Raw genomic sequence first — 27,533 nt, 5'->3', positions numbered from 1 at the left:
GCCCACCAGCGAGGGTCTCCCCGAACTGCATCCATCAAACCAACCAGCTGGCTTGGGCTCCCTTTCTCTCGCTCTGCTACTGCGTCTCTGTGGCGAGCAGCTTAGAGAGACCGGTGTAGAAAGAGGGGAGGGTTCTACTTGGAGTGACGTCACCTATCCCATGGCGTCACATTGACGTAGCGCATACCAGGCGCTCTCGTGGAGGCTGAGCCCACATAAAATGCACTATTTGACTTTCTTCCCTCAGACGGCGCGCATAAACAAAGTGCACACTTTGCAAAGTGGCGCTCGCAACGGGACGGAAACGGACACTCTTTTGAGCACTCATGTGTTTCTCTTTTTCATTTTTACAAAAACTTAGACTACTTTCCACAAAATAACAAGGAAGGAAACAAGAAACTGTGACCGCGATTTTCAACTACTGCCTTTCTTTTTTCTTTCTTTGTTTCTGTCTCTCTTTTTTTTTTTACATTTTCGACTTTTGGGTGATTATTGTGAATGCGAAAAGGATACTTGATGCGAGTTTACCATCACAAGTAAAGACGGAACCTCCACAGCAAAGCAGTAAGTAATACTTTTTTAATGACTAGATTATCAAAAAATACACACACACGTGCCCAACCATGAGAATATGCCCCATTATAAAGGGCTTTTTATGGTTTGTACAATCAAGCGGTGGCCCAGACTGTGTTGAACAGTCAAGCTCGGCACTGGGACGAGTTCCATTCATTATTATTTTTTTCCTTTTTTCACGCAGAACGTCTCTGGTTGTCATGGAGATGAGATGCCTCATAGAGGAAGACTTCAATTAAAGCCGTTGCAATCTGTTTTAAATTTATTTTTAAAAACTGCGTTTTAAGATACAAAAGTGTCATGCCAGGTCCTATCAAAGTCCAATAAGTAATGTAAATTCATTTTTCTTAGCATCACTTCCGGTGGGGTTTTTTTCTCCTTAATTCTTATTACAAGAGTTGACTCAAAGTGCCAGTGTTTTCCGCGATCTGACAGCAGTCCATTTCTGCGTGGTAAAACCACACTTGACTCGCTCGCCCCTTTTTAAATGTCTCTGTTTGCTGGAAACATCCCGCTGTCCGGCTTTATTGGCGCAAGGGAGGGAGGCGAGTGAACACCGGGGGTTTACCGGCGCACCGGGTGCGTGTTTTTCGGCTTATGTGTGGCTCTCATGGTTACCGGTGCGCGCTGAGCCAAAGAAGAGCTCGCCACACAGCGCTTCCAATTCCAATGAGTTTTCACCTATTTTCTCATTTTATGGAAAAAACTCAATAGTCTGCCCCCCCCCAAAAAAGCCATTATATTTGTTTTAAAGGTTACTTGTATTTGTTTATTATTATAAATTATTGCTTATAATATCAAGGTCGTTGTGGTTTTTAACTGTCAGTGTAATGACAACTTTCTGCGCAGATTCTAAATTGAAGATGAAAAGGCACGCGGCATACTAACTTATCTAAAAGCAACAACATGTTACGCTTCACTTCGAGTTCGTTCCGCCTTCATGTTGAAGTACAATAAGTATTTATTAGGATTCTTATGGCGGCTTGAAAGCTGGAGTTCCCCAAAGCAGATGAATACATTGCATCCAATGTTGAGAAAGGTCCGTGTCCCATTTATGGAATGTATGTAAAAGTGTGGTGGGACCGCGAGCGTGCGGCGGTTACAAGAACACACAGGATAAGGATTTGTAGAATCTCCGTTTTGACCCGAGGGCGTATATGACGGAAAGGGGGCGCTCTAAACCTTGAAATTCCCAATGCGCCGTGCGTCCGACTACATTGAGAGGCAGCCGGAGACGCACCGTGCACCTAAGTTCTTCTTCTCGGTCCCTTTTTGTCTTTTTTTGCATGCATGCGTGCGTGGCTGCGTTGGGTCATGCCGTCAGACAGCCCTTCTGGATGAATCCGCAGCAAACCAAAACGGCGGTGATCAGAAGCGAGCCCCATGCAGCTTCTTGCCCACACTCCGTTGCTTTCGTAAAAGTGCTCACTTGTCTGGGTTCGTATATGTCTGTTTCTGTGGTCACGTTTGGAGCCAGAGTGAAAGTTTTTGCACGCCTACGTGCTGAAATTCACGGGTTTTGTTTTCTAATTGTTGCACGCTGAGGGGGAGAAATCAGTTGTTAGTAATGTCATGAAGTTTGAAATGCTGTTTATTGACAATTTTGGTGTCATGTTTAAGGTTCGTTGTAGGTCTTTATTTTTTAAAAATACAAATATAAGTCGTTCAGGGAACATAATAACTCTGATTGCAATTGGACTGGTTCTGAGCTTTCGACCCGTCATCCTCTCTCACTCTCTCCTCTCGACACAGGTTCGGAAAAGTGCCTCCAGCCGAGATCGCAGTCCCGGCAATTGGAGCCTTCCACCGCGAAGCCGGACGAGCCCTACCCGCTTCAAGAGCACAGACCCGCTCGCAGCCACGCCACCCCACACACCCAGACACCCAGCACCATTCAGCGCGAAGCTCTCACGCCAGGTACACCCAAACGTTGCGTTTTCTTCCTTCCTTCCTTCCTTAAGAGTGTACCCGCGTGTTTAAAAAAAAAGTGTGTGTGACTTAAACCTAGATTGAAATGTGTCGTTTTTGTGTTTGCATCATCGCAACTGCTGTGCAAGTGAGCGCGCATGTGTGACCGAGTGCGGACTGATCTGACATTTGACTTCTTGGTCAAACAAAATGAAATGTCACGTCATATATATCTCTCATCACGTGTGAGAAATTATTTACAGTAGGACTGATTAATATAATAACTGACACGTGTATCTTTTCTTCGGCCACAAATCAATATAGGTTTGAGAATTCATCCCATGTCAAAAATTATTTTTTTTTACGCTCACTGACAGCGTATGTGCTTTTCTGTGGATGTATTTGATGCAATTCAACTGAAAACAACACTCTTGATTTTTCTTTTAAAATTTAACAATCTTTTAAAAAAAATGTATTGATGTGTGCAACCTCCATTTTTTTATTTGTTAGATCTATGGCATTCTGACAATGAACAAGCGCACTCAGTTATTGGAACAGCTGCAGTTTATCCAGTTGAAATGCGCGCCTCGAGGTTAGATACTGTCTCCCTTCCCCTCGCTGTGTACTGCTGCACAACTTGTGTGTCTGACTCTGCTTGGGTCGTCTGTCCTCTTGCTTGCACGCACACATAAACGCACAGGCACGCACAAGCGTGAATGCAAAAAAAAAGGCAATATGAAAGTGATGTTCAGGTGTCACGGTTTCTACACCTCCCACCCCCCGCATTTGTGATATAAAAACAAATTCTATAGTTGTATATTGAAGGCCAAACCTGAATGAGGTGGTTTTACTGGTTTTCCTCTTATGAGATGCTGGCTTATGTTTTTGGCCAGAATGAGTGAACACGGGTTTATGTTTGTATTTGCTTTGAGACACACACACACACACACACACACACACACACACACACACACACACACACTTAAATCGCACGTGTCTCTCTTCACCTGAGGCTGTCGGTACAGTTTAAGTTAGACTGCATGTTTTTGTTTGATGTTGCCGTAATTCCTTCATCTTGCCGTGAGTGCAAAAAGCGATGTGACACAACAGGTGCGACACAATCCGCCTGAGGCTCGACCGACTGGTGCGAGCTTCCTCACCACTGCGCCCTTTATGTTTTCTCTCCTATATACTGTATTTTCCGCGTGAGTGGTACATAATCTCTGTCAACGTTGAGCTCAACATACAGTATTTATTTGTATTCAGACACAAATGTTCCCAAAGAAAAAAATGCGAATGGCATAATCCATTGCCAATATAGGACGTTTATTAACTTTACAAGCGATATAGCCTGATTTATTTATTTTTTATCAGCATATGACGTGTGTTTTCCAATTTGGCAGAGCGGTCTCCCGATAGATGGATGGGCCCAAGTGTATTTGAGATGTGCCTTCTGGAGTGACAATTCGGTGGCGGAAAGTCAATCTTACACCTGCTCAGACCACGTCTGAGTGGTTAGTGTAGGGTTGACAGCTGTTCTAACGCAAAATATTTCATTCAGAAATATGTCACCAGTGGGCATTAAACATTAGCATTACACATTTTAAATCGTTATAAAAGATCCAGGGCAGTAAGGTGGCGGATCTGCTTTTGTCATGCCAAAGCTCCAGTGTGCAACGAGCAGGCTGCATTTAAAAGGAACAAAAGCAGCGACTTGGACTGGCCAAGATTGAAGTTGTCTGTCACCACTCCCACAGTGGCACAGCCCTCCCTCTTTGCAGATCTGCTGGCGAGCGTTCATCTGCGCAATTAGCTCGATTAAGTCTAACCTGCTACCGTGCATGGATATGGCGCGTGCCTGGCAAGGTTGAACATGAAAATTGAGGCCAAACACTTAACGACACACCTACACTTTAAGTGTAATGACAAGGAAATAGATTAAAACTGTACAGTGTTAATCTACTGCATTTCCTTGTTTGCCAGATTGTGTTGTCTTTTCTTTTCAATATGGTTGATTTAACCATATTTTACTGAGCAACAAGGACGACAAATGCAAACTGTTTTCTCATTTACTCTTCATTTTTCAGCATTTTGATTTGTCATCGAGAGATTTTTGCCCTTCATTAGTTTTAGTTTTAGGTTGGTGGGGGAAAAAAAAACATCCAGAAAAGCTAAATGCATATGTGTAAGTAACCGTGTAAGGTGCTCATGTTCCTGAATTTTTACACTGTACACAGAGAGTTTGGCTGAAAATTTGGAATTTTATATACCTGAGAGGCTGGTCTCATTGTATGCTTGAAAAAAAAAACATCTTCATTAATTAAACCTTAGATGTCACCTGGAGTATTATTTTACAGAACTTGGGAGGGGCGGGGGGGACGGACATAAAATTGTGCTAGTTATGGCAAAGGATTCTCCTTATTTTGTTAAATGAATAAAGGATTGTTTATGTATGTGTGTGCATGTGTGTGTGTGTGTGTTTGTGTGAGTCATACTTGAGCTTTTCAAGGCTTCACAGGAACGCTGGCCTTCAGGAATAATGTCATTGTCTTATAACGACGCAAATTAGTGTGCCTTTCCGCCCATTTCCGCCATGACTAACGCTGCTCTCGGTCGTCGGGCGTCACCGCCTTTCAACTTCGAACTCAATGGTTTTTGTGCCTTTTAATAAACCTATGACCTTTAAACGGCCTTTAAAACCACCCGATCTGCAAGAGGATGGAAGTATCTGCAAGTGCTCTACCCACAGTCGGGCTAATATGTCCCGTATTTGACTGGACAAACATGAAGGGGGCGATTACGGCACACAGTGCGTATGAGGGTGTCAATGTTAGAGTGGCTGTGTTGACAGTTCTCGCTCGTATACACACACACACGCACGCGCACGGACACACACACACACACACACACACACACGAAACTTAAGTCGCATGTTGGCATATGACGTAAAAAGCGGTTTCATAAGGATATCCACTAAACACACAAATCAAGTGTAGCTGTGTCCATATCAAATCAAAAGGAAGTCATAACGAAATGTGTATCTGTGTGTGTGTGTGTGTGTGTGTGTGTGCATCCAGCACCACCATGGCGTTCCATTATTATTTACTGTAACATTACCTGCATTTGCATTTCACTGACCCACATGCAGAGGTCATGAACTTGCCCTGGTCTTCGGCATGGGCTTCTCTAACGAGATTAACTTTTGCCGTCGCCGCTAACATCTACGGAGACTGTTCGTCACATACCGAGCAACGCAAGCAAATCCCACTGAACTGTCGTGGAGTGTGCATGGTTCTTAAACTAATTGTCATGAGCGACCAATTGTCTGCTGGTAGTTTTGTTACGGTTTGAAATTTGGAGGGTAAAGCGCTTTGCCGTGAGTGGCTCATGGCATTTTTTGGTCCCGTTCGGTCGGCCACGTCGCACAGTGTGTGGTGGGCTTTAGCGTCCGTTTTTACTCTCTTGCTCACACACTTCTCCAAATAATAGAGAAACCTTGCTTGAGGTGAACTGTAAAAGTGACACATAAACCAAAGAGAATTCAAGATTGTATCGTCAAATATCAAAATACCTAGAATATTGCGCTTATAAACATGATACTACACTGAAGTCGCCCAGCTCTCAATTCAAGCTTTCTTGTATTCTGAATTTTCCATTAACGGCCTCTTGTCAATCCACAATAAATCAGGGGATGCATGATGATCTAGCGGGGAACATAACAATTTTGACAACTGTCTGTTCCAATTGAGCTGTGCATTTTTTTTACTGTTCATCCCCCATGTGTGCATGTCTGTCTCACAGCTCCTGGCCTCACTCTGCTGCGCTGCATCAATCCGTGTTAAAGTCCCGCTGCTGTGTTCAAAAAAGTGATTAACTAGCGTGTCATCACATTCACCTCCCTGACTAATGACAGTCCTAACATTTTATTCCAGCTTTTTAAATATGGTTTTGGGTCCACGTGTTGTGGTCTCTCTTAACTGTCCTCGTGCGCTGTGTTTTCCCAACAGACATGCCCTGCGTGCAGGCTCAGTATGGGCCCACCCCCCCAGGCTCCGCCTACTCCGGCCAGTCCTTCGGCTACCAGGGGGACAGCTACGCTTCTGACCTCATGACCTCTGACTACACCAAGCTGGACCTGGACGGTGGCGAGATATCCGCCGCGGCCGCCACCACCTCTCTGCCCAGCTTCAACGTGTTCGTGGAGGGGGGCTACGAGCCCAAGTCGTCCTGCCTCTACCAGATGCCCGCGCACAGGCCCGCCATCAAGAAGGAGGAGGACAGCTACCCGACGGTGCCGCAACTGGGGGCCCTGTCTTCCTCCGCCATGTACTTTAAACAGTCCCCCCCATCCACGCCCACCACCCCTTCCATGCCCCCGCAGCCCGGCACCTCTTTCCTGTGGGAGGAGCATTCACTGGTCCCTCCCTCGCACCCCCATTCCATGGGCTCCAGCCTGGATGCGGGCTCCCTAAAGTCACCCCGTTTTCCACACTTCTACCAGCACTCGCCGCCCCACAGCGGGGGTAGCGTGGGGGGCTACGAGACTCTAGGAGGAGGCCTGGTCCGCACGTCCTCCTCCTCTTCCTCCACGTCCTCCTCGGTCTCGCATGCTCACGGCCCGCCACTGGAGCAGCAGCCCATGTACCAGCTACACCGCGGGGCCGGGGGCACCAGCCTTGCGTTCCGTTCCTTGGCACTTGGCCCCTGCGGCCCCTTACTCGGAGACAGCCTGCCCTCGCCCCCGCCACGTGGCCCCCAAGGAGAGGGCACCTGCGCCGTGTGTGGAGACAACGCGGCCTGCCAGCACTACGGCGTCCGCACGTGTGAGGGCTGCAAAGGCTTCTTCAAGGTAAAAGAAAACACACATCCACACAAACTGTAGGATCAGAAGTAATCCAAATTGCGGGAAATAGCTAACCCAGTGCCGGGTCCAAAAGGGGCTGAGCCAATGTTGCGTTATTTATATTCAATACATTGGGTTGAGGATTTGACCCACCACATTGTATCAAGATTTTTCAAATAGGAACAAGCAATTTTCCCTTGTCAGGGATCACTACAGGAACCAACTCATTATACCAGATGCTCTTCCTGACACAGCTCGCACATTTTCCATGAATGGGCCATGCACTTTTACTGGGATTATTGGGATGCCCAATCCCTGGGTGTGTATGTAACAAAGTCATGGAGTCACATAAGAACAAGCAACACATGTGAATCTGCAAATTGCAGTTGCTGTTTATTTGACATTTTTTGCAGAAGATAAAGAATATCTGCCTGTGAATATTGTTATGTTATCCGTGCGCATGCGTTAATGCAATCCACTATTATTGGAAGCGATATTACACCGCTACAATGATGCTATTCATGAGCCAGTTATGGAATTTTCCATGATGTCTTTAGCATTACGCATATAAAATACACATTGTGTAATTTATTCTTTACATTTAGTTCAAGCGTAAACCTCAATTGGGAGTTGCATTAAACAGCCTGAAGCTTATTTTGTGAAGAATTCTTCACTCTGTATTGAGTTGAGTTCACTGCCACCATACAGCCCTTGTATAGCAAATTAATTACAAATTACAGTATTACTCTCAAGTCAAAGCAAAAACATTGGCCCAACGATGCCCCGTCTCCAATAACTCAAAAGTCCAGACACTGGTATCTCAGGGCACCACTGTAACAACTTTTACATCCGGGTGTCAGAGGTCACAGGACCTATTCACTTCTTCACACACATTTCCCACGCCACGTTACTTGCACAGCATGTGTTATCTTGACACAATTTAACAAATTATTGCATTGTGTCCACGTCAGACACATTGTTGATCATTATAAATTTGCCCCCGGAAAAAAAAAAAAAATCACTCGTGTCACTCTAGCAGGTGTACATTCAACTTGAAAATATGAGAGTATTTGGACAAACAAGCGATAACCTGTTGTTGATTTAAAGTAATTTTCTTCAGTCGCCCTAACGTTGAGCCCCACTCTAAATTGTCTGAGGAGTCATTACGAAAGCACAGAACACCCACAGGGGTTGTCGCTCTCGGCAACCAAGTGGCCAAAGTGTGTGCATGGCTTGTGTGTATATATATGTGTGTGTGCGTGTGTGAGATTTATGTGAGAACACGCGCTCTCTCTAAGGCAACCAAGAAAAAAATCCCCCACCTCCACCCCCTTCATGCAGAGCCACTCCAAATAAAATACAGTGAACGTATTTTCGAAGGGACCTTCTCCTTTCTGTAATATTGTTCTGATCTTAGTTTATTTGAAAGCAGCGAGCGCAAAATGACATGCGCCGCATATCACTTTATAGACTTGAGTACAACACATCCCACGTACGACGTGACCACAAGCACACGCACACTACTCTAGTTATACATCACCAAATGAGCTAGACTCACTTTTACTTTTTAATACGCTATCTATAAAGCGGCGTGCGCCACATGTGACGCATTGCAGTCCAACATCACAATAATAAATATATTGACAAATGAATAGCCCTTTGAAGCAGTGTTCTGAATTTTAATACAGCTTTTGTAATTGATGTTAGTCGATTGAAAACGTGGGCCGAACCACCCCACTGTTAATTGGCTCTACGCAAGATAAAAAGTGTGTTGTAAGTCACCTAAATACAAATTAGTTGCAATTGATTCATTGGATGTCATTTCATAAATGCATATAAAATAAATGATATTTTCCTGTATTGTTGCTGGCTACAAGAGAGCAAAATGAAGAGTCAAAGCAAGAAAAGCGTATCTAATTGAATAATGCCTCTGGTCGGGTGTAAATGATTAGCATTCTTTTCAATTAGTTTCACGATTTGTTTTTATTTACTAATGAACAAAAGCAGTGTCTGGTTGCTGCAGGGCAGGGGTGGGGGGGGGTCTGTCTGTGTGCTGCCAGTACTGCCTATCAAGTCTCGTTTCCTCTCATGCGCACTGCTGAAGCCACCCGTCGCATTTCTACACTTGCCGAAACACGGCAATTTTGAATGTGCTTAATTTGCTGCCGCAGTCACATCTGCTAAAACATGCACATGGTACCCATGTTCTGCTTCCATATCACCCAGCACGCTCCATTACCATGACGCTTTTATTGTCCCTTAAAAATACATTACGATTCAATTATCGCAAGAGAGTCATTAGCATGTAAAATGACTGAATTAATTTGAGCTGTCAAATAAGTTAGCCTTTCTTCTTTTATGACTGAGGCGGAATGATGACGTCCATTAATTTGTTTTGCTCTGATCTGAATTTTGGAGTTCAATGCTAATCTCGTTTTTTCGATAACCCTGGTTTTGTCGAGGCGCTGTTTTTCCACAGACATTTTATTATTGAGTAAAATCACATCAGCATCAATGCTGCGAGGAAAAAAAAAAGAAAAACAAACTCCCTCTGCTGATGCGTTTTCCATACTGGAAACAATTGAATCAGTTCAGAAAAGCATATGCAATAAATCTGCGAGCTATAAATCTGCCCGCATCAACTCGTACTTGACATACACAAAGCACAGAGCGCTGATTGCCTCTGATTAAGAAGCAGAGGATGGGAGGTGGGGAGAAAAGTCCCTGAAGGCTTTTAATTTAAACCGCGGCTATTAGCACATGTTACATGTCAAGAATGTGCCTCTGCATGCCTCTGTGCTGCTCCCACAAGCACTCACAGCACGTGTGCTCTCCATTCGGTAATATAGTCTATTTAACCTAATCCAAATCAACATTTACTGTGCGTTTTTTTTTCTTAAAGGAAGTCTCTCCCACTGCACTCGTTTTACTTTCTAATGCCTTTTGCAAGTGAAACAATTCGATCATTCCTTAAGTAAAAATACAAGTGAGAGTTGAGAGGCACAACAATGTCAAGAAATTTTCCTCGAAAGACGTTTCATTGTTGGGCTCAAATGACGACTTCTTTATAGTAGAAGTAAAAAGAAAGACACGATGATTAAGCATTATTCAAATTGTATTAATAGATTCATGTAATTTTATCGTGTATGTGTATCCACCTGCACATAGTCTAATGGAGGTCACCCAGGACACTTTTGCTGAGATGCTATACACACTGCTTTAGTTAGTAAAGTTACCACAACAAACACACACACAGACATGAGATGCATCTCTCACTTTTATGGGGGTTGAACCAATAGGCCCTGAGGTCACTGGAGACCCTCCAATGTATGGCTCACCAACTCCGGTCCTTAAATGTCCCCATCCTGCATGTTTCAGATGTTTACCTCTTGTCACGTTTCGCGTGATGGTAGTTGTAGGACCCCAAAAAGCAGGGAGGAGCAGGGTGGATTGACCAAAATGTATTTAACAAAAAATACACACAGGAGTACAATGGAAAAAACACAAACTCGAAGTACTCAAAAAAAATGCCTGGAAATCACGAGGAACAAACAAAACTAAGATAGGAAACAAAACATGACAGGAGCACACGTATGCTCACATACTCACAGCTCACAATGACCCAACAAAGACTGACAGAAACTCAGGGAACTAAGTGACGAGACAACGAGAAATACCTGGACAACGTACGAAGGGTTGAGGGAGCTAATTGGTTACACAGAAGGAACACTGATAATGAGAACAGGTGGCGAAAAAAGGGCACATGAGGAATCAAAACCGAACATAACCAGATCGAAACATAACACCTCTTCGAGCACACCTCATTCAAATGATCAGGATGATGAGCAGGCTTCCGCAAAGCTTGCTGATGAGTTGATCGTTTGAATCAGGTGTCCTGGCGGAGAGAACGAGAGAATAGGGGCCTTCGAGGAGGAGAGTTGGTGACCTGTGCTCTAATCTGGTCACTCCCTTTCGATGTTTATTATGATGCAACGTAAAAGAGAAAAGCAGACAGTGGGCTGGTCATTGTAAACACATTCGAACGTTGCTGACTACTGAATGAGATGTGAGGCGTTCACATTGGGATGATGGGGATGCCATGGAAATGGCTCGCATAGGGCAGAAGCGCGGCATAATGAGTCAGTCAGTCGGCCACGCAGAAGATGGAATAATTGCCGTTGGACAGTGTTGACTTGAGGGTTTTCTTTAATTGGACGTATTTAGATGAATATGTTAAAGAAGTGTGTCAATCTAGTTTCCATGTGCTCCAATGTGTCTGTTTTACAGTATTACCAGCTTGTTGAAAATCAGAGAAATCATTCAGATGTTCTTGGATGCAAGCATTTAAAAGAAGGGGTCAGATTCATGCACAGGCTGAAGTCAACGGCACACAGTCGTCCTCTAAATTTGATTTAAATGTACGTCAATACAATACGAAATAAATATGGACAAAGAAAAAAACAACACAAGAATTTCCTATCGATCTCCACATTTTGCAACTTTTTTTTATCCCCCCAAAAATAGCACCTTTGATGTGAGGTGATGTTTACACATCTACTTTCACTTTTCTCCCTTCCAAAATTGGGCCCCCGTGGATGAACTTGAAAAATATGTTTCTCCACATTTGTCTCACTGAACACAAAACACTCACAAGTCCATTTAATTGAATGATGGCCATACACGGTATGGCTCAATTCATGACACCTGCCCACACCTTTTATTGTTTATGATACGCAGAGGGATCCCTTTACATACAGCCGTTAAAGCATAATTTTTGCATGCCCGCGCGGGACTACAAAGACAATCACGACCATATTTGTTATTGTTGTCCACGCGGGAAGCACACACAGTCCCCACGCGACCCGTTTCTGATTTCATTTTAATAAGGTCAGTAATAATCGCGCGAACCAGCAGAGGAGAAAACAGCTCCCTCGGGGCCTATTGAGAGAGGCGCGACCCCGCGAGGCCCCCGAGGTCCCCCGGACTGACCCGCGAGCTTCACAAACAATCTGATCACGCAGCTCCTTCCTTCCTGCCGCCTGTCTCGCGGGAGCCTCCTCAGCACGCCACACACGCGGCCACCATTGTCAGGCCCCGCGCTAATAAATTTGTTCCCCCTGAAGGCAACGCTTGTTGGGAAATTAATTTTATCTAATTATACTGATGTCAGCGTCGCCTTTCAGCGCGTAATTAAAAACTGACCTGCGAGCTTCTGCTTTCATTCTTTGCCAGCGAAGGAGGCAAGAGCTTGAATTGAATTTAACATATCAAATATTTGGTGGTCGATTATGTTTGGAGGCTGATTGTCGGAATGTCCGTTTGTTCTTTTTTTTTTCCCCCTTCTCTACAGCGCACCGTGCAGAAGAACGCCAAGTATGTGTGTCTGGCCAGTAAGAACTGTCCTGTGGACAAAAGGCGACGCAACCGCTGCCAGTACTGCCGCTTCCAGAAGTGTCTGAGTGTGGGCATGGTCAAGGAAGGTAGGAAGACTCTCAACAGCTTTATGATAACTATCATATCCATGTCTCTAGTTGCATATCGGAAACAGGGCTAGAGTCTTTGTGTTATCAGGATTTAGAACTGAGATTAAAAGTAACTTTCCAGGACCGTAAAAGTACAGGTGAATACGCAAGTTGAAAAAGTAGAATTTTCAAGGGTCAAACGTTTCTACCTTGTCAAGAGATAAAAAGTTACCGTCAAGAAATCTGTATATTTGAGGGTAAAAAACACAAGTGAGACATGGTGGTGCCAGTTTTTCTTCAGCTGGATTTGGGGCTTTAGTCAAAGTGGAGGGAATTCTGAACAGTTCCAAATAACCTGTCAGTGTGAGTACAAAACATTCATACCACTGGTAGAAAAACAATGCCAGGAAATGCCTATTAAAAGAACTGAACCTTATTTTGTGATAATCAGAGCCACCTTTACAGGTGTCAGGGGGTGTGCTACCATTTAACATGAGTTTGAGTTTGATTGGTGAGGGAAATCATGACCAGTTCCAAATAAGCAAGTATTAGCACGAAAAACAAATAAAAATGTCAGAAAAAGCCTACTAGAACAACCGAACTCCATTTTGTGTTCATCAGAGGTGGTTTACATTGTTGCAAATGTGGGTGGGTATCTTCGGTTAGTTAAGGTGGTGTGCACACTTTTGCAAACACATTAGGGTTATTTTCCCCGACATCCCACTTAATATAATTGTGTGCTCCTATCAACATCAAGTGAGCAAACACAGTAAAGACACCACACCCTCTATTGTAAAAAAAAAAAGATAACAAGGGCCTACATTTACAATGTTATAGTTTCACATTTAGTCACAATGTTAATATAGCAAACTCGGGGCTTTGTGCATTACTTAGACAATAAACACATCCATGAAGTTCCCCCTCATTGCTGCCACCTTAGCACTCTTGTTGCTAGATTGAGCAACTTTTCATTGTACCCAAGTAGCTCGCACCTCCCCACGCCCTCCACCCTCCCGGGGCCCAGAGCTCTTAGCAACGAGTATATTGCCTTTAAATTTGTTTAGAATTATTAGAAAACAAAAGGCTTGTCTAAAAATAAACTATGATTGAAAATCTTTTTTAAAAAAAATACATATTTGTAAATTGAAATGTGTTTCGAAATTAATCTTGAGTCTTTCATTTCATTTTGAAATACCATAGTTGACTGTTATGGAGAATATTTTGTGAAAATATTTCTAGAAGCTGCTTGACTGTTGTTTTTTTTGGGGGGGGGTCATTGAGTTAGAAGCAATTTAAGTACCGGTTGTTATTTAAAGTCCAATAAATATTTAAATAAAGTATTCGTCTACGCTTTTCTACGCTATATAACTGGCCTGTGAAAACACCCTGTTAAATCTGACTTCTTTGATATATTTTAGGGTATTTCATTACTTTCCCTGGTGCCCAATTATATTCACGAAGGAGCAATGAGTAACTATTTCATTTACTTTTGGAGGAAAATAGCCATTGACTAATAATGTCTTGAGGTAACTTACTCATCACGGCATGTCACGTCGAGTAGCCTAATGCCACTCTGTAATCTATGTTCATCTGTATCCTAATGACTTCATCACCCAACGCAACGTCCTTCAATAAATTAGTTGGCAACATTGGTCCCTCTCTATCTCCCAGAAAACGAGCATCTGTCTCTCTGTCATCATCAAGTGTATAGCCGCAACTCATACTGCCACCTACCACAACTCGCACTGCCACCTGCTGGTTAGTAGCCTCCAGTGTGGGAACGCCGCAGGGCCCCTGTGCAGAATATCATCCTTTCAGTTTCTTCAGCACCCCTGAAAAAAAAATACCAATAACAGACTTATCCGCTTGGAAACAGGCGTTCTTTATGCGTGTTGTGTAAACAGCCGCTTCAATATGCACGTTCATGTTGACTCTTATTGCTCCACAGTGGTACGCACCGATAGCTTGAAGGGGCGTCGTGGACGTTTGCCCTCCAAACCAAAGAGCCCGCTGCAGACAGAGGTGGCCCCTCCCTCGCCACCCCTCAGCCTGATCTCCGCTCTGCTCAGGGCTTATTCGCACTGCACACCCCATGACCTTGACTATAGCCAGGTAGCAGCACTACAGGGGTCCAAATGTGTGGTCAGTGAGAAGCTCCATACAAACACTAATGTCTTTTGCGTTTTTCTGTGCTGTTTCTCACCGTCCCCGGCAGTTCAGCGCTGCTGACCCTCCCTCGTCCTCCTCAGACGCAGAGCACATCCACCTGTTCTACAGGCTCCTCACCATTTCGATGGAGACCACACGTTGCTGGGCCGACCGACTGCCAGGCTTCTCCGAGCTCCACCGGGATGATCAGAACCTGTTAATAGATTCCGCCTTCCTGGAGCTGTTTGTCTTGCGGTTGGCTCACAGGTGAGAAAAAAAAAATGACAGTATGTAGGGGAAGATGAGAACTTGAACTAAATGTATCACCTCTATGTGGAACTGTACCAGCGTCGCCGCAATTACTTTGAAAAAGATTCATTCATTTTAAAAGTAACTAAGTGAGATTACAAGTGACTTTGATAGTTACATTCAGGAGACACCGACAACCCTGCTGAACATAAAAACGACTTGCGGTTTTGCCGCTTGACCGGAAGTGCATTTTTATGGTAAGACAAAAAAATCATTACAAATAAAATAAAGACCACATTTTTGACTCACAAAAAAAATAATTAAATAAGAGTCTTTTCTGGATTTCACTTAAAGGCCGTCTTTTTTATGTGACTTGATATCTTTAACGACTATTGTTGTAATGGCCAAATGTTAATCAACATTTATTATTTTTTACTCATGTACAGTACATAGTGGGACTCTCTTTAAGATTGAATGCATGCTGCGCACAGGTGTAGGAAAAAAAATGCGTATGAGATAGTTATTGAAGCTAGAAAACACTCTGTGAACAGCAAAGAGTTTGCAACAGACCTGAGTATTTTTGTTTTTAGTGACTATTGCCATCTCTCTTCTTCCTCACTTGTTCTTCTTGTATGGACATGTGAGTCATGATGTCACTCCCTCAGGCGGTAATGTGAAGTGGAAGTCTCCCACAATGCCTCACTACATACGTATGTTCAAGCTGTGAATACCAGTTTCCCTTTCCTATGTTTACCATAATATACAATTGTTTATTGAGCGCCTTTACTAAGTCCTCTGGCGTGAGGAATTAGTATTTTATTATTCACTGACTATTTATTTTTGTTGCATGCAAAATACGCGTTTGTTCAACGCCTTACTGACATCACTGGCCAGAACATATCCCGGTTGCCCCTAAAGTACAGTCACTCACACACCAGGCAATTGACTTTCAAACATATACCAACTCCCTGCAACAGAAAATGTCCTGATATCACCGATCCCCCCCAAAATATGTTCCCATACTGTCAAACCTCTGCCACATGGATAAAAACCAGTGACGATATCCCAACGGGTCATCACGGGCGTTTTCCATGTCAAACAACGAGGCGTTCAAAAGTGGCCATGGCGACCCTGTCTACACCTGACTGAATAATTCACAGAGAAAAGTTTATTTGCCTCTATAGTTCAAAACATTGGAGTAAAGATTTGTTGACCAGTCTTATCGGCCACTACTGTACAGCAGGCGCTGCTGTTTTGTTGTATCCGGAGATGAATGGTCAACCATATGAAAGGAATTATGAATGGAGTCGGTGTATGACAGCAGCTCCACCCACGGAGTTCCGCTCGTCTGATGTGTGACGCACAAGCAGCCTTTGTGTGTGTTTGTACATGTGTGTGTGTTTGTGTGCGTGTGTGTGCGTGCGTGCGTCATTTCTAGAACTGATGAGCTCAAAACTACTAAAAGGCAGGTCAGCTGACAATTTATGCCAGGAAACTCATGCTCAATTCAGTTGACTTAAAAATAAAAAATTCAGATACAGTACTGCTGTTTGGTGCCATCAGGACTCCCCCAGGGCCATCTTGAGCCCCAGCATCGCCACAGTTACCGCTCTGCCCTGGCAAGGCATGCGGCTAGTTAAATTTATGGCGAGGAGGGGGCTTGGCCTACAAGCTCATCCTTTTGTCCCGGCTGTCGCCTAGGGCCAAAAAACCAATACAGTCAGACACACTTACTCACCCAAACACACGCACACACACTGATGATGTACAACTTTGTTCTCCTGCACCCTGCTAGGTCCAGGTGCAGGGTGGGTAGAAGATGGGTGGTGGCATCACAGTTCCAGCGGGAGGGGAAGGCTCCGGCTGGGACTGTGAATCATTCCAAAGAGCGGACTCATGGCGACCTCGTTCACACGCACACACACACATGCGCCTCAGGTCTGTGGACCAGACATTATTAGAAGTACCAAGAACTAAACTGAGGCTCAGAGGGGATCGAGCCTTTTCTGTTGCTGGTCCCTCTCTCTGGAATGACCTCCCACTGAACATTCGGCAAGCCTCCTCGTTGCCCATCTTCAAAGCCCTCCTCAAAACTCACTTGTATTCATTGGCATTCGACTCAGCATGACTTAGATTTGTTCTTGGTTTTACTGTTTGGTGCTTTCTACCGCCTTTATTACCGATTTGTCTTACTGTTTATTGTGCATGTTAAATTGCTTCATGTACAGCACTTTGTATGCAGCGATGGCTGTTTGAAAGTGCTCTATAAATACTGTTGACTTGACTTGTTGACATACACATGCTCTGAGCATGGAACACACATGGCACCGTGAGCCCCCCATTAACCGTTGATGCCGCGTTGACCCCGCGTTGAACTCGGACGCCTGTCGGGCCCCCCTCGTGCGAGCGTATGTCTGCGTGTTCGCCAGAGTGGGGTGTCAGTGTTGTCGGTGTGTGTGCGTGCGAGTAAATTTACTCCTCCGTCGCCGTACAAGCGGCCCCGTCACCAAACAGTTTGTGTGGTTATGGGTGGGTTGCCGTGGCGACAACGTCGTCAGGGGTGAACGGAATGTGTGGCAGAAATCCAAGCGTATATAACGTGGATGTGGTCTCTCCGTGCTCCGGCACATGAGCGTCCTTAGATACATGCGTCATATCCGAATATCTATAAGATGCCACAAATTACGGATTTTCACAGCCATTTTTTACGCCAGTAATGCTTTTCATCTGATTTAGCCAATTTCTTGAGGTCACACATTCCAGATTCTTCTTTGGAATGTTTTTGTTTTTAGCCACGTCATGACGGGTTGTAATTTGATCGGCCTGATTATAGGCAAACCGTAACTGGTTTCAACAAGCAATGTAATAAACATAAACGTTACGTTATGGCCCTAAATCAACGGCATTAGTCATTATGAGATATTGTACACTACGGTATATTTTTGGTTTCTGGAATAGTTAATCCACCACTTCGCATTCCAAAAACTCACAGATTTTTCAGTATCCCGCATTTTCCATGACAACATTTACACCTGCATTTCGCAGAGATCAGCTTTTCAGTGTGGGTGGCCATCTGCCTCGACGAGGGAGGTTGTACAGTATGATTAGAGTACTGGTGTTGCAGTGGTGCATCTAACGGAAGACTAAGAAACATCTCTGTCACATAACCGAAAAGAACAGTACGATTTGCTAATAGATTGCGGTCAACTGGACATTGTGGGAAAACCTCTGACAGTCAAGCCCTAAAGAAGCGTAACCAATTGATCATTCAAGTACTGTATTATCGTCAAGAACACTTCAAAGTCTCGAGACGTCATTATTTGCAAAGGGTACAATGAGACGATTATCTTGTCATTGGCCTTAGGGGAAACTCAGTTTCCACTTATTTTACAGTGTAAGAATGCAGCACAGCGCGGCGTGAGGTGAAGTTTCGATAAGATTTCACCATTCCGAGATTCCTCGAGCTTAAAGCTGTTTTCCCAAGCACGTCGCATATCTTTGCTCATTTTACCTGCGTCTTTCCATCTGTCTTCCCTTTGATTGGGGGTTTATTTATGAAGGCTCCTAATAAGAAGGGAGCATGCTGTTTAGTCTTGCCCTCATAAAGAGCGCTTTATAGCCCTCGCTTATGCACAAGCTCTCAATCTCCCGCCCCCTCTCTCAGTTCTGTGTCATGAGCAACTGTAGGAAGCCTTTTCATTTCCTCATTAAGACATATTTCCATTGCACGCAGCGGTCAAAGCACTTTCAACTCGTACCCGTTTGGACTCCTTATCCCAGCCGTTCATTGCCACAACCCCAGAAATGCAGGAATGTTTCAAAACGCGATGATTTGGAAAACGCACAACTCAATCGGCTGCATCGCGCTGTTTGATGTTGGGCCAAATTGTGTGTGAACGCATATGGTGCCAACCTTGGTTTGCTTTTTGCTCTATTAGTCCAAGTATTGTATTCAAGAGGGCATCAAGTGGGGTCTAAATGGAAAGAATATTTTGGACAAAAGGCAGTTTGGAGAAATAGTGGTATGCAAGCTTGCCTCGCAGTTCTGAGGTTTCCAGTTTGAACCTTGTCTCTCCCACTGTGGAGTTTGCATGTTCTTATTCCAGCATTGCAAAAACACGTATGTTAATATTAGGTTCATTGAAGATCAAATCCCTGGTGACAAATCCAAGATAAAAATTAGATCAAGACTTCATTAGATTGCCTATTAAAGCATATCATGTACAGTACTTCATGTTTCTCGCTAATGGACTTGTATCCTTTTCAGAAAATCTGCACAGAAATGTGACATTTTCCTGACTTTAACCACTTTTGAGAGCATTTCTAGTTCCGACATCTGATTTCAAATTCAATGCATTATTAAAAATGTTTATAACGGCCATAAAATGACAAGGTAATTCTATATGATTCTACACGTCCCACTCTGAAAAACTTAGCTACATCTAAAAAATGCGTTAACTCAACATTTCAGCTGTGCTAACTAGCTTTGTTGTCGTCGGCAATAATATCTATTCTAATTTATTTTTAAGTCGTTTAAACTTAAATCTTTCATGCATCCATAATGATAACCTGTAACCTGATAACATAATATGATGTCCACTGTAGTAACCGCTGTTTGAAAGGGTTAAATTATTGTTTTATCCCCCCCTACAAAAAAATACAATTTGTGTTTTTGACAGTGTATAGTACATATTTGCTTTGTGATTGACTGTTGACCAGTCAAGGGTGTACTTTGCCACTCCCTCAATGTCAGCAAAAATAAGCTCCGGCTGACCCGTGACTCTAGGACAGGGGTGTCCAAACTTTTTGCCAAGGGGGCCAGATTTTATGTGGTAAAATGTCGGGGGGCCGACCTTGGCTGACATTCTTTACATTGAACAACAATATTGTTCAACAAATTTTAGTAAGCCAGTCTGTTTCACATTTCCATTTTTATTTTAATTTCAACAATCTTAAGAATTTCTTTTGGTTCATTTGAAACAGGTATATCACATGCAACTGCTTATTCACTTGACTTTTTCTTAAACAGAAGTCTCCTGAGTGCAAATTGATTGATTTGAAACATAAAATGTATCACCATGACTTTTCAATAGTCACAAAACCTTTGACTCGAACAACAGGGAAATGAACAAGCAATACACATATCCACAAACTGCAAGGATCATTTGAAATATGACATATCAGTCAATATAAACACGGAGTGATGTCTTGTTAACTCGTGAGTGATGCCCTCTAGTCTCTAAATGCTATTACTCATTTAGTGAATGCTATTACTCATTTAGCCACTAGAGGGAAGCAGTACTCTATGAAACATCACTCACCAGTCTACGAGACCTCAGTCAATGCAACACGTGTTCCATTGCGCCCAACCTGCGGGCCAGACGGCACTGATTTTATGACAGGGGCCAAGGGCCGGATGAAATTCGACCGCGGGCCGGATTTGGCCCGCGGGCCGGACTTTGGACATGTCTGCTCTAGGACAAGCACTCTAGAAAATGGACTGATGTTTAAAAAAAAGTTCATAAAGCTAAACAATTTGTATTTTTCCTACTTTTTTCCCAGGTCGATCCTGTCAGAGGACAAATTAGTGTTCTGTAATGGCTCGGTGCTGCACAGGTTCCAGTGCCTTCGCGGTTTTGGCGAGTGGCTGGACTCCATCCGAGACTTCTCCACCCATCTCCAGAGCCTAAACCTGGACGCCTCCGCCTTTGCCTGCCTGGCCGCCCTCGTGCTGCTCACAGGTATTAAAAAAAAAAACAACACACAAAGGAAATAAAATGAACAGGCTGTGCATTTTGAGAAATACACATACAGCATAAGGGTTTATAAATATACATACTGTATATGAGCAGTGTTAACTATGGAAGGCATCATTTTAGCCTCACACTCCTATTTTTTTTTTTTTTTGGTTTTGTTTATGTTTGCCTGATTGAATGTGACAGCGATCAGGTGTACGAATCCACTTGGACACACACACACACACACACACACACACACACGCAGACGTTTTCACTCTAACATGAACCTGATACCCATAAGCACCTGCTGCACCTGCCTGACACCTGCCGCTCTAATCAATGTGCATGTGTCAAACATGCAAGCAGAGAGAAAGCATGCACAAGGATGGAGGAAAGAGAAGCAAGAAGGGTGTTGTCAACGGGCTTAAGCACTTTTCACCCTCACCAATCAATGTTTCAGGCTTAATTATCGAAAATGTAGTTTTGTCCACACTCAAAATGAAGGAAGAGAACAAGTGCCAAACGAATCACAGCCTGATCATATTGCCATTTCACAGCGCATCTGAATAATGTAAATGGGAGTCTCCATGTCAAATCTTGATCAAAGTCGCAGATCATGACTAACTTGTTGTAATTATAATTTTTACAGCAGGGATTGTGTATGCTACAATATAGGAGCATACACAATGATTGCATCACATTTATGAAACAACGAGGAACCTTTTTTTTTTGTTGCCATTTTTAAACCACGAATGGCCACATTCGACTTGAAAATAGGATGTTGAAATGTGCATGAAAAATATTGACAGTAGTTAATATTCATTTCATTCACCTTCCGAACCGGTTGATCCTCACTTGGGTCGCTGGAGCCTATCTCAGCTGTCTCCGGGCAGTAGGCGGGGGACACCCTGAATCGGTTGCCAGCCAATCACAGGGCACACAGAGACGAACAACCATCCACGCTCACACTCACACATAGGGACAATTTAGAGTGGTCAATCAGCCTGCCACGCATGTTTTTGGAATGTGGGAGGAAACCGGAGCACCCGGAGAAAACCCACGCAGGCCCAAGGAGAACATGCAAACTCCACACAGGGAGGCCGGAGCTGGAATCGAACCCGGTACCTCTGCACTGTGAAGCCGACGTGCTAACCACTGGACTACCGGGCTGCTCAGTAGTTAATACTACTAATAAAATAGTAATGCATTGTCAAGATTTATTCAGTTCAATAATTTTAAATAAAATTCAAATCAAACATTGAATAGAGATGTGAAATTATCTATGACAAAATATTTACAATAAACACATGAACAAACTATTTCCTGAGATAAATGAATACAAATTAATAAATAAAATCGATTCATTATTAACCAACCACGTGTAGGAATTATAGAACGGACTGGGCCATACCAACAAAGAGGCTAATGGACTGTTGGTTTGCGTCTTGTGTGGGATCTTTAACCAAGATCCCAAACTTTTTGCAGGTGTACTTATTCTAATGCAGTGGCGTGCAAAGCAAAGTAGATGCCCTGGGCACCTTCTGATGGCATATTTTTAAAAATGCCATCAACGACAAGTCGACCAGCTTGACTTATTGAAAAGAAGGTTTTACGCTTCGAGCAGGGGTGCATAGAACATATTACTGTCAAGAACATATTTGACTTTTGGTAAAAAAAAAATATATATATATATATATACAGTATATATATATATATATATATATATATATATATAATGAAAGAACAATTTATTACAGTATTTGAATTTATCGATGCAAATATTAGAAGAATGTCTAATTCTTTAAATAAACTTGTGAACATGTGAAAACCTCCCCTTGAGGTCGACTTTATTTACCTCCAGCCCCCCGGCCTTCAGCCACCACCTTCACTTCCTCTGTCTAAAGCCCCCAACACAAGCTCCTCTCTCTGGGGGAGCACTTAACTCTGCGCCCCATCGACCAGCCCACCACGGAGCACGGCTCTTCGGCGGCGTCTCACTGCCACCCCGGCAAAGCACACAAGCACACTGCCAAAGCAACCGGGCCATCGACCAATTCAGAGTGGCCTGTATAAAAAGGCAGCCATCGATCACCCCCCCAAACGCACTGCACCGCCACACAGACACACGCGCGCACGAACACGCGCACACACACACACACACGCACACACACACTTCCACCACAGGAGCTGTAGCACATAGAGACAAGAGAGTGAGTGCGTAGGTCTGAAAGACACGTTGAAAGGCGGGCTGGAGTGACTCTGCAAACAAAAGAGCCACATAAACAAACAATAAATAAGCTTCACATAATGGATAGCTTTAAGTGGTCTGAGCCATGGCCCCCATACAGCGCCCGTGTGTGTGTGTGTGTGTGTGTGTGTGTGTGTGTGTGTGTGTGTGTGTGTGTGTGTGTGTGTGTGTGTGTGTGTGTGTGTGTGATGGGGGCGGTGGACACCCTGTGCTCTGCAGAATGAGTTAGTGTCACATTAAGCTCGGTTTGGGTGCCACTGGAGTTGCTATGGGCACTAGTTTGTGTCTGTGCGTGTGCATGTGTGTGTCCGTGTGTGTGTGTGTGTCTGTGTGTGAGCACACACGTGTGTTTCTAATCTAATTTGGCTGCTCACAGGGCCGAATAATCAGCTAATTGCTGAGCACTTTTGTCTTTGTCATTGTCTTGAATTGCAGAGAGCATTTGTGTGCCAGCAAGTGTTTCTATATATCTGTCTTTTTGGTGTGTGTGCGTGTGTGTTTGTGTGTGTTTGCGTGCGCAGCATGTGAGGGGGGCTTATTAGGTTAGGCTGTGTATTGATCTGTAGTGAGTGAGATAGGTTAAAGCCTGTTAAGAACTTGAGCCATCGAGGCTAATGAGGTGCAATTCAATATAAAAGAAGATGTAACAATTGCTCTTTCAGCTGAATGAGCTGATTGGGCTTGCAAAGAGATGGGACATGTCCAGTACATTTACGGAAACCTTCCATTAGGACAGATTTTGAAAGGATTCACTTGGAGAAGTTGGGCGTTTTTTTTTTCTTTCTGGGAATTCATGAGGGTTGACCACAAACAAACATAATAACAAACATTTAGTTGTTCTGAGTCAAAATTCTAAGTTGGCAGCTTTCCAAGTAAATCAAACACAATGAAATGGAATATGTGAGGATATTAAAGAAAGCGTTTTAAAAAAATGGAAATATTGAGTTGAGCAAATCGAGTTTTGGAATTAATGACTGAAGTGTGTGCTAATGTAGCCACTAAAATGGATCTGAGAAATTTTGGACAGCTGGGACATTTTCTTTGAATAATTAAAGACAATTAACTGGGAATTATTTGCAATTTTTACAAACTACAGCATACACAAGCATTACATCATGAAGAACATGTTTGAATTTTCTGTAAACCTTCAATGGCAAAATTACCGCAGGAAATTGAAAAGATTCTGTTGAGCAACTTTGGCACATACTATGGCGCTTGATGTGAATTTGAAAAGTGCTATATAAATAAAGTTTGATTGATTGATTGGCATTGTAAGATGGCGCCATCCTGTGTTGTTTAATACATTCTTCTCCTAACGCGTCCTTTCTAGAGCAAGTCCCGGGCCTGAAGGACTCCAAGCGAGTGGAGGAGCTGCAGAACAAAGTGATTTGCTGTCTCAGAGACCACCTGGGCTGCGGCCCCTCATCGTTGTCGCCCAAGGCGGCGCCCGCCCTGGGTCGTATTCTGGGTTTAAGGGCAGAGCTACGCTCCCAGAGGACTCAGGGCCTTCAGCGGATCTTCTACCTGAAGCTGGAGGACCTGGTGCCACCTCCGCCCGTGATTGACAGGTTCCTGGACACTCTGCCTTACTGATGGCGAAGGATGGAGATGGAGAGAAAACAAAAAACAAAACATCACATCCAGTTTGAGTACAATAACAGTCACTTTGCTGTGATGCCAACAGGATAACCACAAGAGAACTGCCTCCAAAGGACCATCAATTAAATAGACACTTTTGACCAGTGTAAAGAGAAAAAAAAATTAATTCAATGAAATGCTTCGCCACTTCTGATTTTCACATGGAGGCTGAGAAAGAAAGACATGTTGTTCTCTGGAAGAGAAGAAAAAAAGAAGTTTCTGTGTATACTTGCCTGTTTAACCAGTGTGCTGAATTCACTGGCAGGAAAAGGAAACGTGAGTGCAGGCGATGCACTTTGTCCAAAAAGAGAAAGTCAGAGCTCAGTGACAATATATATGACACATGATTTCAACAACACAGGAAATGAGTTCTTGATTGATTCCAAGTGCAATTTCTGACTGCTTTCTCATCACGTAAGGAGCTGACGCATAAGGAGCGGTTTAATTTCAAACTCTAAATTATTTGAAAGCAAAGACATGTCCTTTATTGTCAATAGAATTAAGTAGGAGAGAAATCCGGCTTCAGAGGAGAGAAACTGTGCACTAATGATTGATGACTGCTCACTCAGACTTGAAACGCTCATTTTTGTGCGCTTATTGGACTCATACGGAACTGTTAGGAGACAGAAATGGGCTCTTCTGAAGCACTTAACGGCCTGCAAAGGGCATGAAGGACCGACACACACCCGGCCTGCTCCTCCCACTGAGAGGAGAGGAGAGGAAAGGAAGGTGCTCGACAGATAGATCCACGGAAGAAACATTCCGCCGTCTTTTTATAGTTCTCATGTGGCGGTGTGAGTGTGTGCATCTTAATGTGTGTGTGTGTGTGTGTGTGTGTGTGTGTGTATGTGTGCGCGTGCACGCGTCAGAGAAGCCAGCATCTTAAGCATGTTGTTTTTAAGCTGTCAAAAACCAGCTTGCCTCGTGTGTTTGCGTGTCTCACCCCGTTGCCCCCCCCGCCCCTGCGCCCCACTGACACACTCACAGCGGCAGTGATCTTCTGAGGAAAAAAAAGAAGCAAATTCTATAGATATATAAATATACAAAAACTAATATTTTGAAATGTTTTTAGCTTTTTTCAAATATTGTGGTACGACGTGCATTGTTTTCAAAGAAGAGAAACAAAAAAACTTGCTGTTCTTTTATTTTTCAACGTCCTTTGGTTTGAGTTTATTGTTCGATTTTTTTTCTTTCTCCTTGGTTCACTGGATTTTCTGTTCAGCACTTTGAAATCATAAACTAGTTCTGATTATTCTGCCTCCTGTGTTCTTTTATTTTCCATCCATTCTTTTTTTCTATACTGCACAATATCTTTATTGGGCGAAAGACAGATTACGCGTGTACTGAATTGCCTTCTGCAGCTCATTGCAGGTCATAAACAAATAACCATTTACACTCACATTCAAATGTATGGACAATTTAGAGCAAGGGTGTCAAACTCATTTTTGTCGCGTGCCACTTTGGAGTTATGTCTTCCCTCGGATGGCCGTTGCAACGGTGAAATTGAATAAATGTAAACGGAATCATCTCAACAAATTGATGGATGACTAATTTTGTAAGCACTCAATCACACGGTTTGTTCAATTAAGTTGAAAGTTTCTTTTTTTCCAGACAAAGCTCTCTTTTGGTGAAGAGGAAAAACTTACAGAGTTGACAGTTTCAGCTGTCACTTCAGCCTTCATCAAACCTGTCGAGGCTTCCCTGTGACGTGTCTTGAAAAAAAAAAAGCTATTTGTTTGTTGTTTGTTCAAGTGAGTGTGAACGGGGTAACAAAATGATTGCAAAATTTCAACGTTATTTATCAGACCTTCACAATTTGACATTTTGTGACGGACTTTAGCAAGGATCATGGAAGCTGTCACATGAATTGCTTTTGCGGGCCACATAAAATGATGCGGCGGGCCGGATCGGGCCCCCGATCCTTGACTTTGACACCCGTGATTTTGAGTCTTCAATAAACCTAAATGACAACAATGAGCAGTGTGGCTAAACACGACTGAAACAACCATTGCAAAAAAGTTGACAACTCTGCACTCCACACCAAGTGATTGAGCACAGCACATCGACTGATATGCTGCAATGGAAAAACTGCGACCCTAAATCAGGTTTTGAGATTACACATACAGCGTTTTACCAAATTATTTTTTTATTGATCCACAAAAAAACGGCAGTATTGTCAAGAAAGAAGCATATAGCCAGAAAGAGATACTCTGTGTACTTTGCTTTCTAGCCTTAGGTACATATGAAATTATAAATGCAGCGTAGTTCTTGCTGCTGGAGGCTGTAAATTTCCCCAGTGTGGGACGAATAAAGGATATCTTATCTTATCTTAGTTGTGCATTGTTGTCAAACATAGAATTCTACCTCTGGCAAAAATGATAGAATCACCATTCTCGGAAGATGTTCATTCAGTCACTTCATTTGTAGGAAGAAAAATGATTCCAGACATGACACAAACCAAAAATCATATCAACTGGCAACTTTCTACTTTAGGAAAACACTAGAGGAAATCAAGGTGGTGAAATGCGGAGTTCTGAAGTAGTTAGTTGTTTGGACCAAACAGTTTTTGCTTTTATGGCTAGATGGATGATCATCTTGAAAATTGATTTCATCATCCCTGAACGTCCTTTCAATTGAGGGGATGCTAAAAGTGTCCAAAATATCGACGTAAACATTCGCCTATGTGGATGATGTAATGACAGCTATCTCGCCAGTGGCTTTACCTG

The 27,533-nt window shown here is 43.4% G+C and overlaps 1 protein-coding gene across 3 annotated transcripts; it reads left to right on the top strand.

Annotated features, from left to right (window-relative positions):
• Positions 1 to 380: 380 nt before the first annotated feature.
• nr4a3 (nuclear receptor subfamily 4, group A, member 3) lies at positions 381 to 26,059 on the top strand. Of its 3 annotated transcripts, XM_052066081.1 has the most exons (9): positions 1,331 to 2,010; positions 2,326 to 2,490; positions 2,992 to 3,073; positions 6,489 to 7,330; positions 12,675 to 12,804; positions 14,735 to 14,898; positions 15,002 to 15,201; positions 20,746 to 20,924; positions 24,500 to 26,059. In XM_052066081.1, exons 3-9 carry the CDS (start codon positions 3,010 to 3,012, stop codon positions 24,760 to 24,762), a joined length of 1,842 nt encoding a protein of 613 aa, XP_051922041.1. In that variant the 5' UTR covers positions 1,331 to 2,010; positions 2,326 to 2,490; positions 2,992 to 3,009; the 3' UTR covers positions 24,763 to 26,059. The 3 variants fall into 3 exon arrangements, with proteins under 3 accessions (XP_051922042.1, XP_051922041.1, XP_051922040.1); XM_052066082.1 differs by lacking the exons at positions 1,331 to 2,010; positions 2,992 to 3,073 and adding an exon at positions 381 to 564; XM_052066080.1 differs by lacking the exon at positions 2,992 to 3,073 and having other exon boundaries at positions 1,334 to 2,010.
• Positions 26,060 to 27,533: the final 1,474 nt, after the last annotated feature.

The sequence above is a fragment of the Hippocampus zosterae genome, chromosome 5 (assembly GCF_025434085.1).
Source record: "Hippocampus zosterae strain Florida chromosome 5, ASM2543408v3, whole genome shotgun sequence".
NCBI lineage: Eukaryota > Metazoa > Chordata > Actinopteri > Syngnathiformes > Syngnathidae > Hippocampus > Hippocampus zosterae.
This window is presented reverse-complemented; position numbering and strand designations above follow the sequence as displayed.

What these genes read in the sequence shown, in the direction of transcription:
- nr4a3 (XM_052066080.1), top strand. Translation starts at nt 1,860, where the DNA reads ATGCATGCGTGCGTGGCTGCGTTGGGTCATGCCGTCAGACAGCCCTTC. An exon ending in GCTGCAAAGGCTTCTTCAAG is followed by an intron (nt 7,331 to 12,674) that starts GTAAAAGAAAAC and finishes CCTTCTCTACAG; the next exon opens with CGCACCGTGCAGAAGAACGC. An exon ending in ATGACCTTGACTATAGCCAG is followed by an intron (nt 14,899 to 15,001) that starts GTAGCAGCACTA and finishes CGTCCCCGGCAG; the next exon opens with TTCAGCGCTGCTGACCCTCC.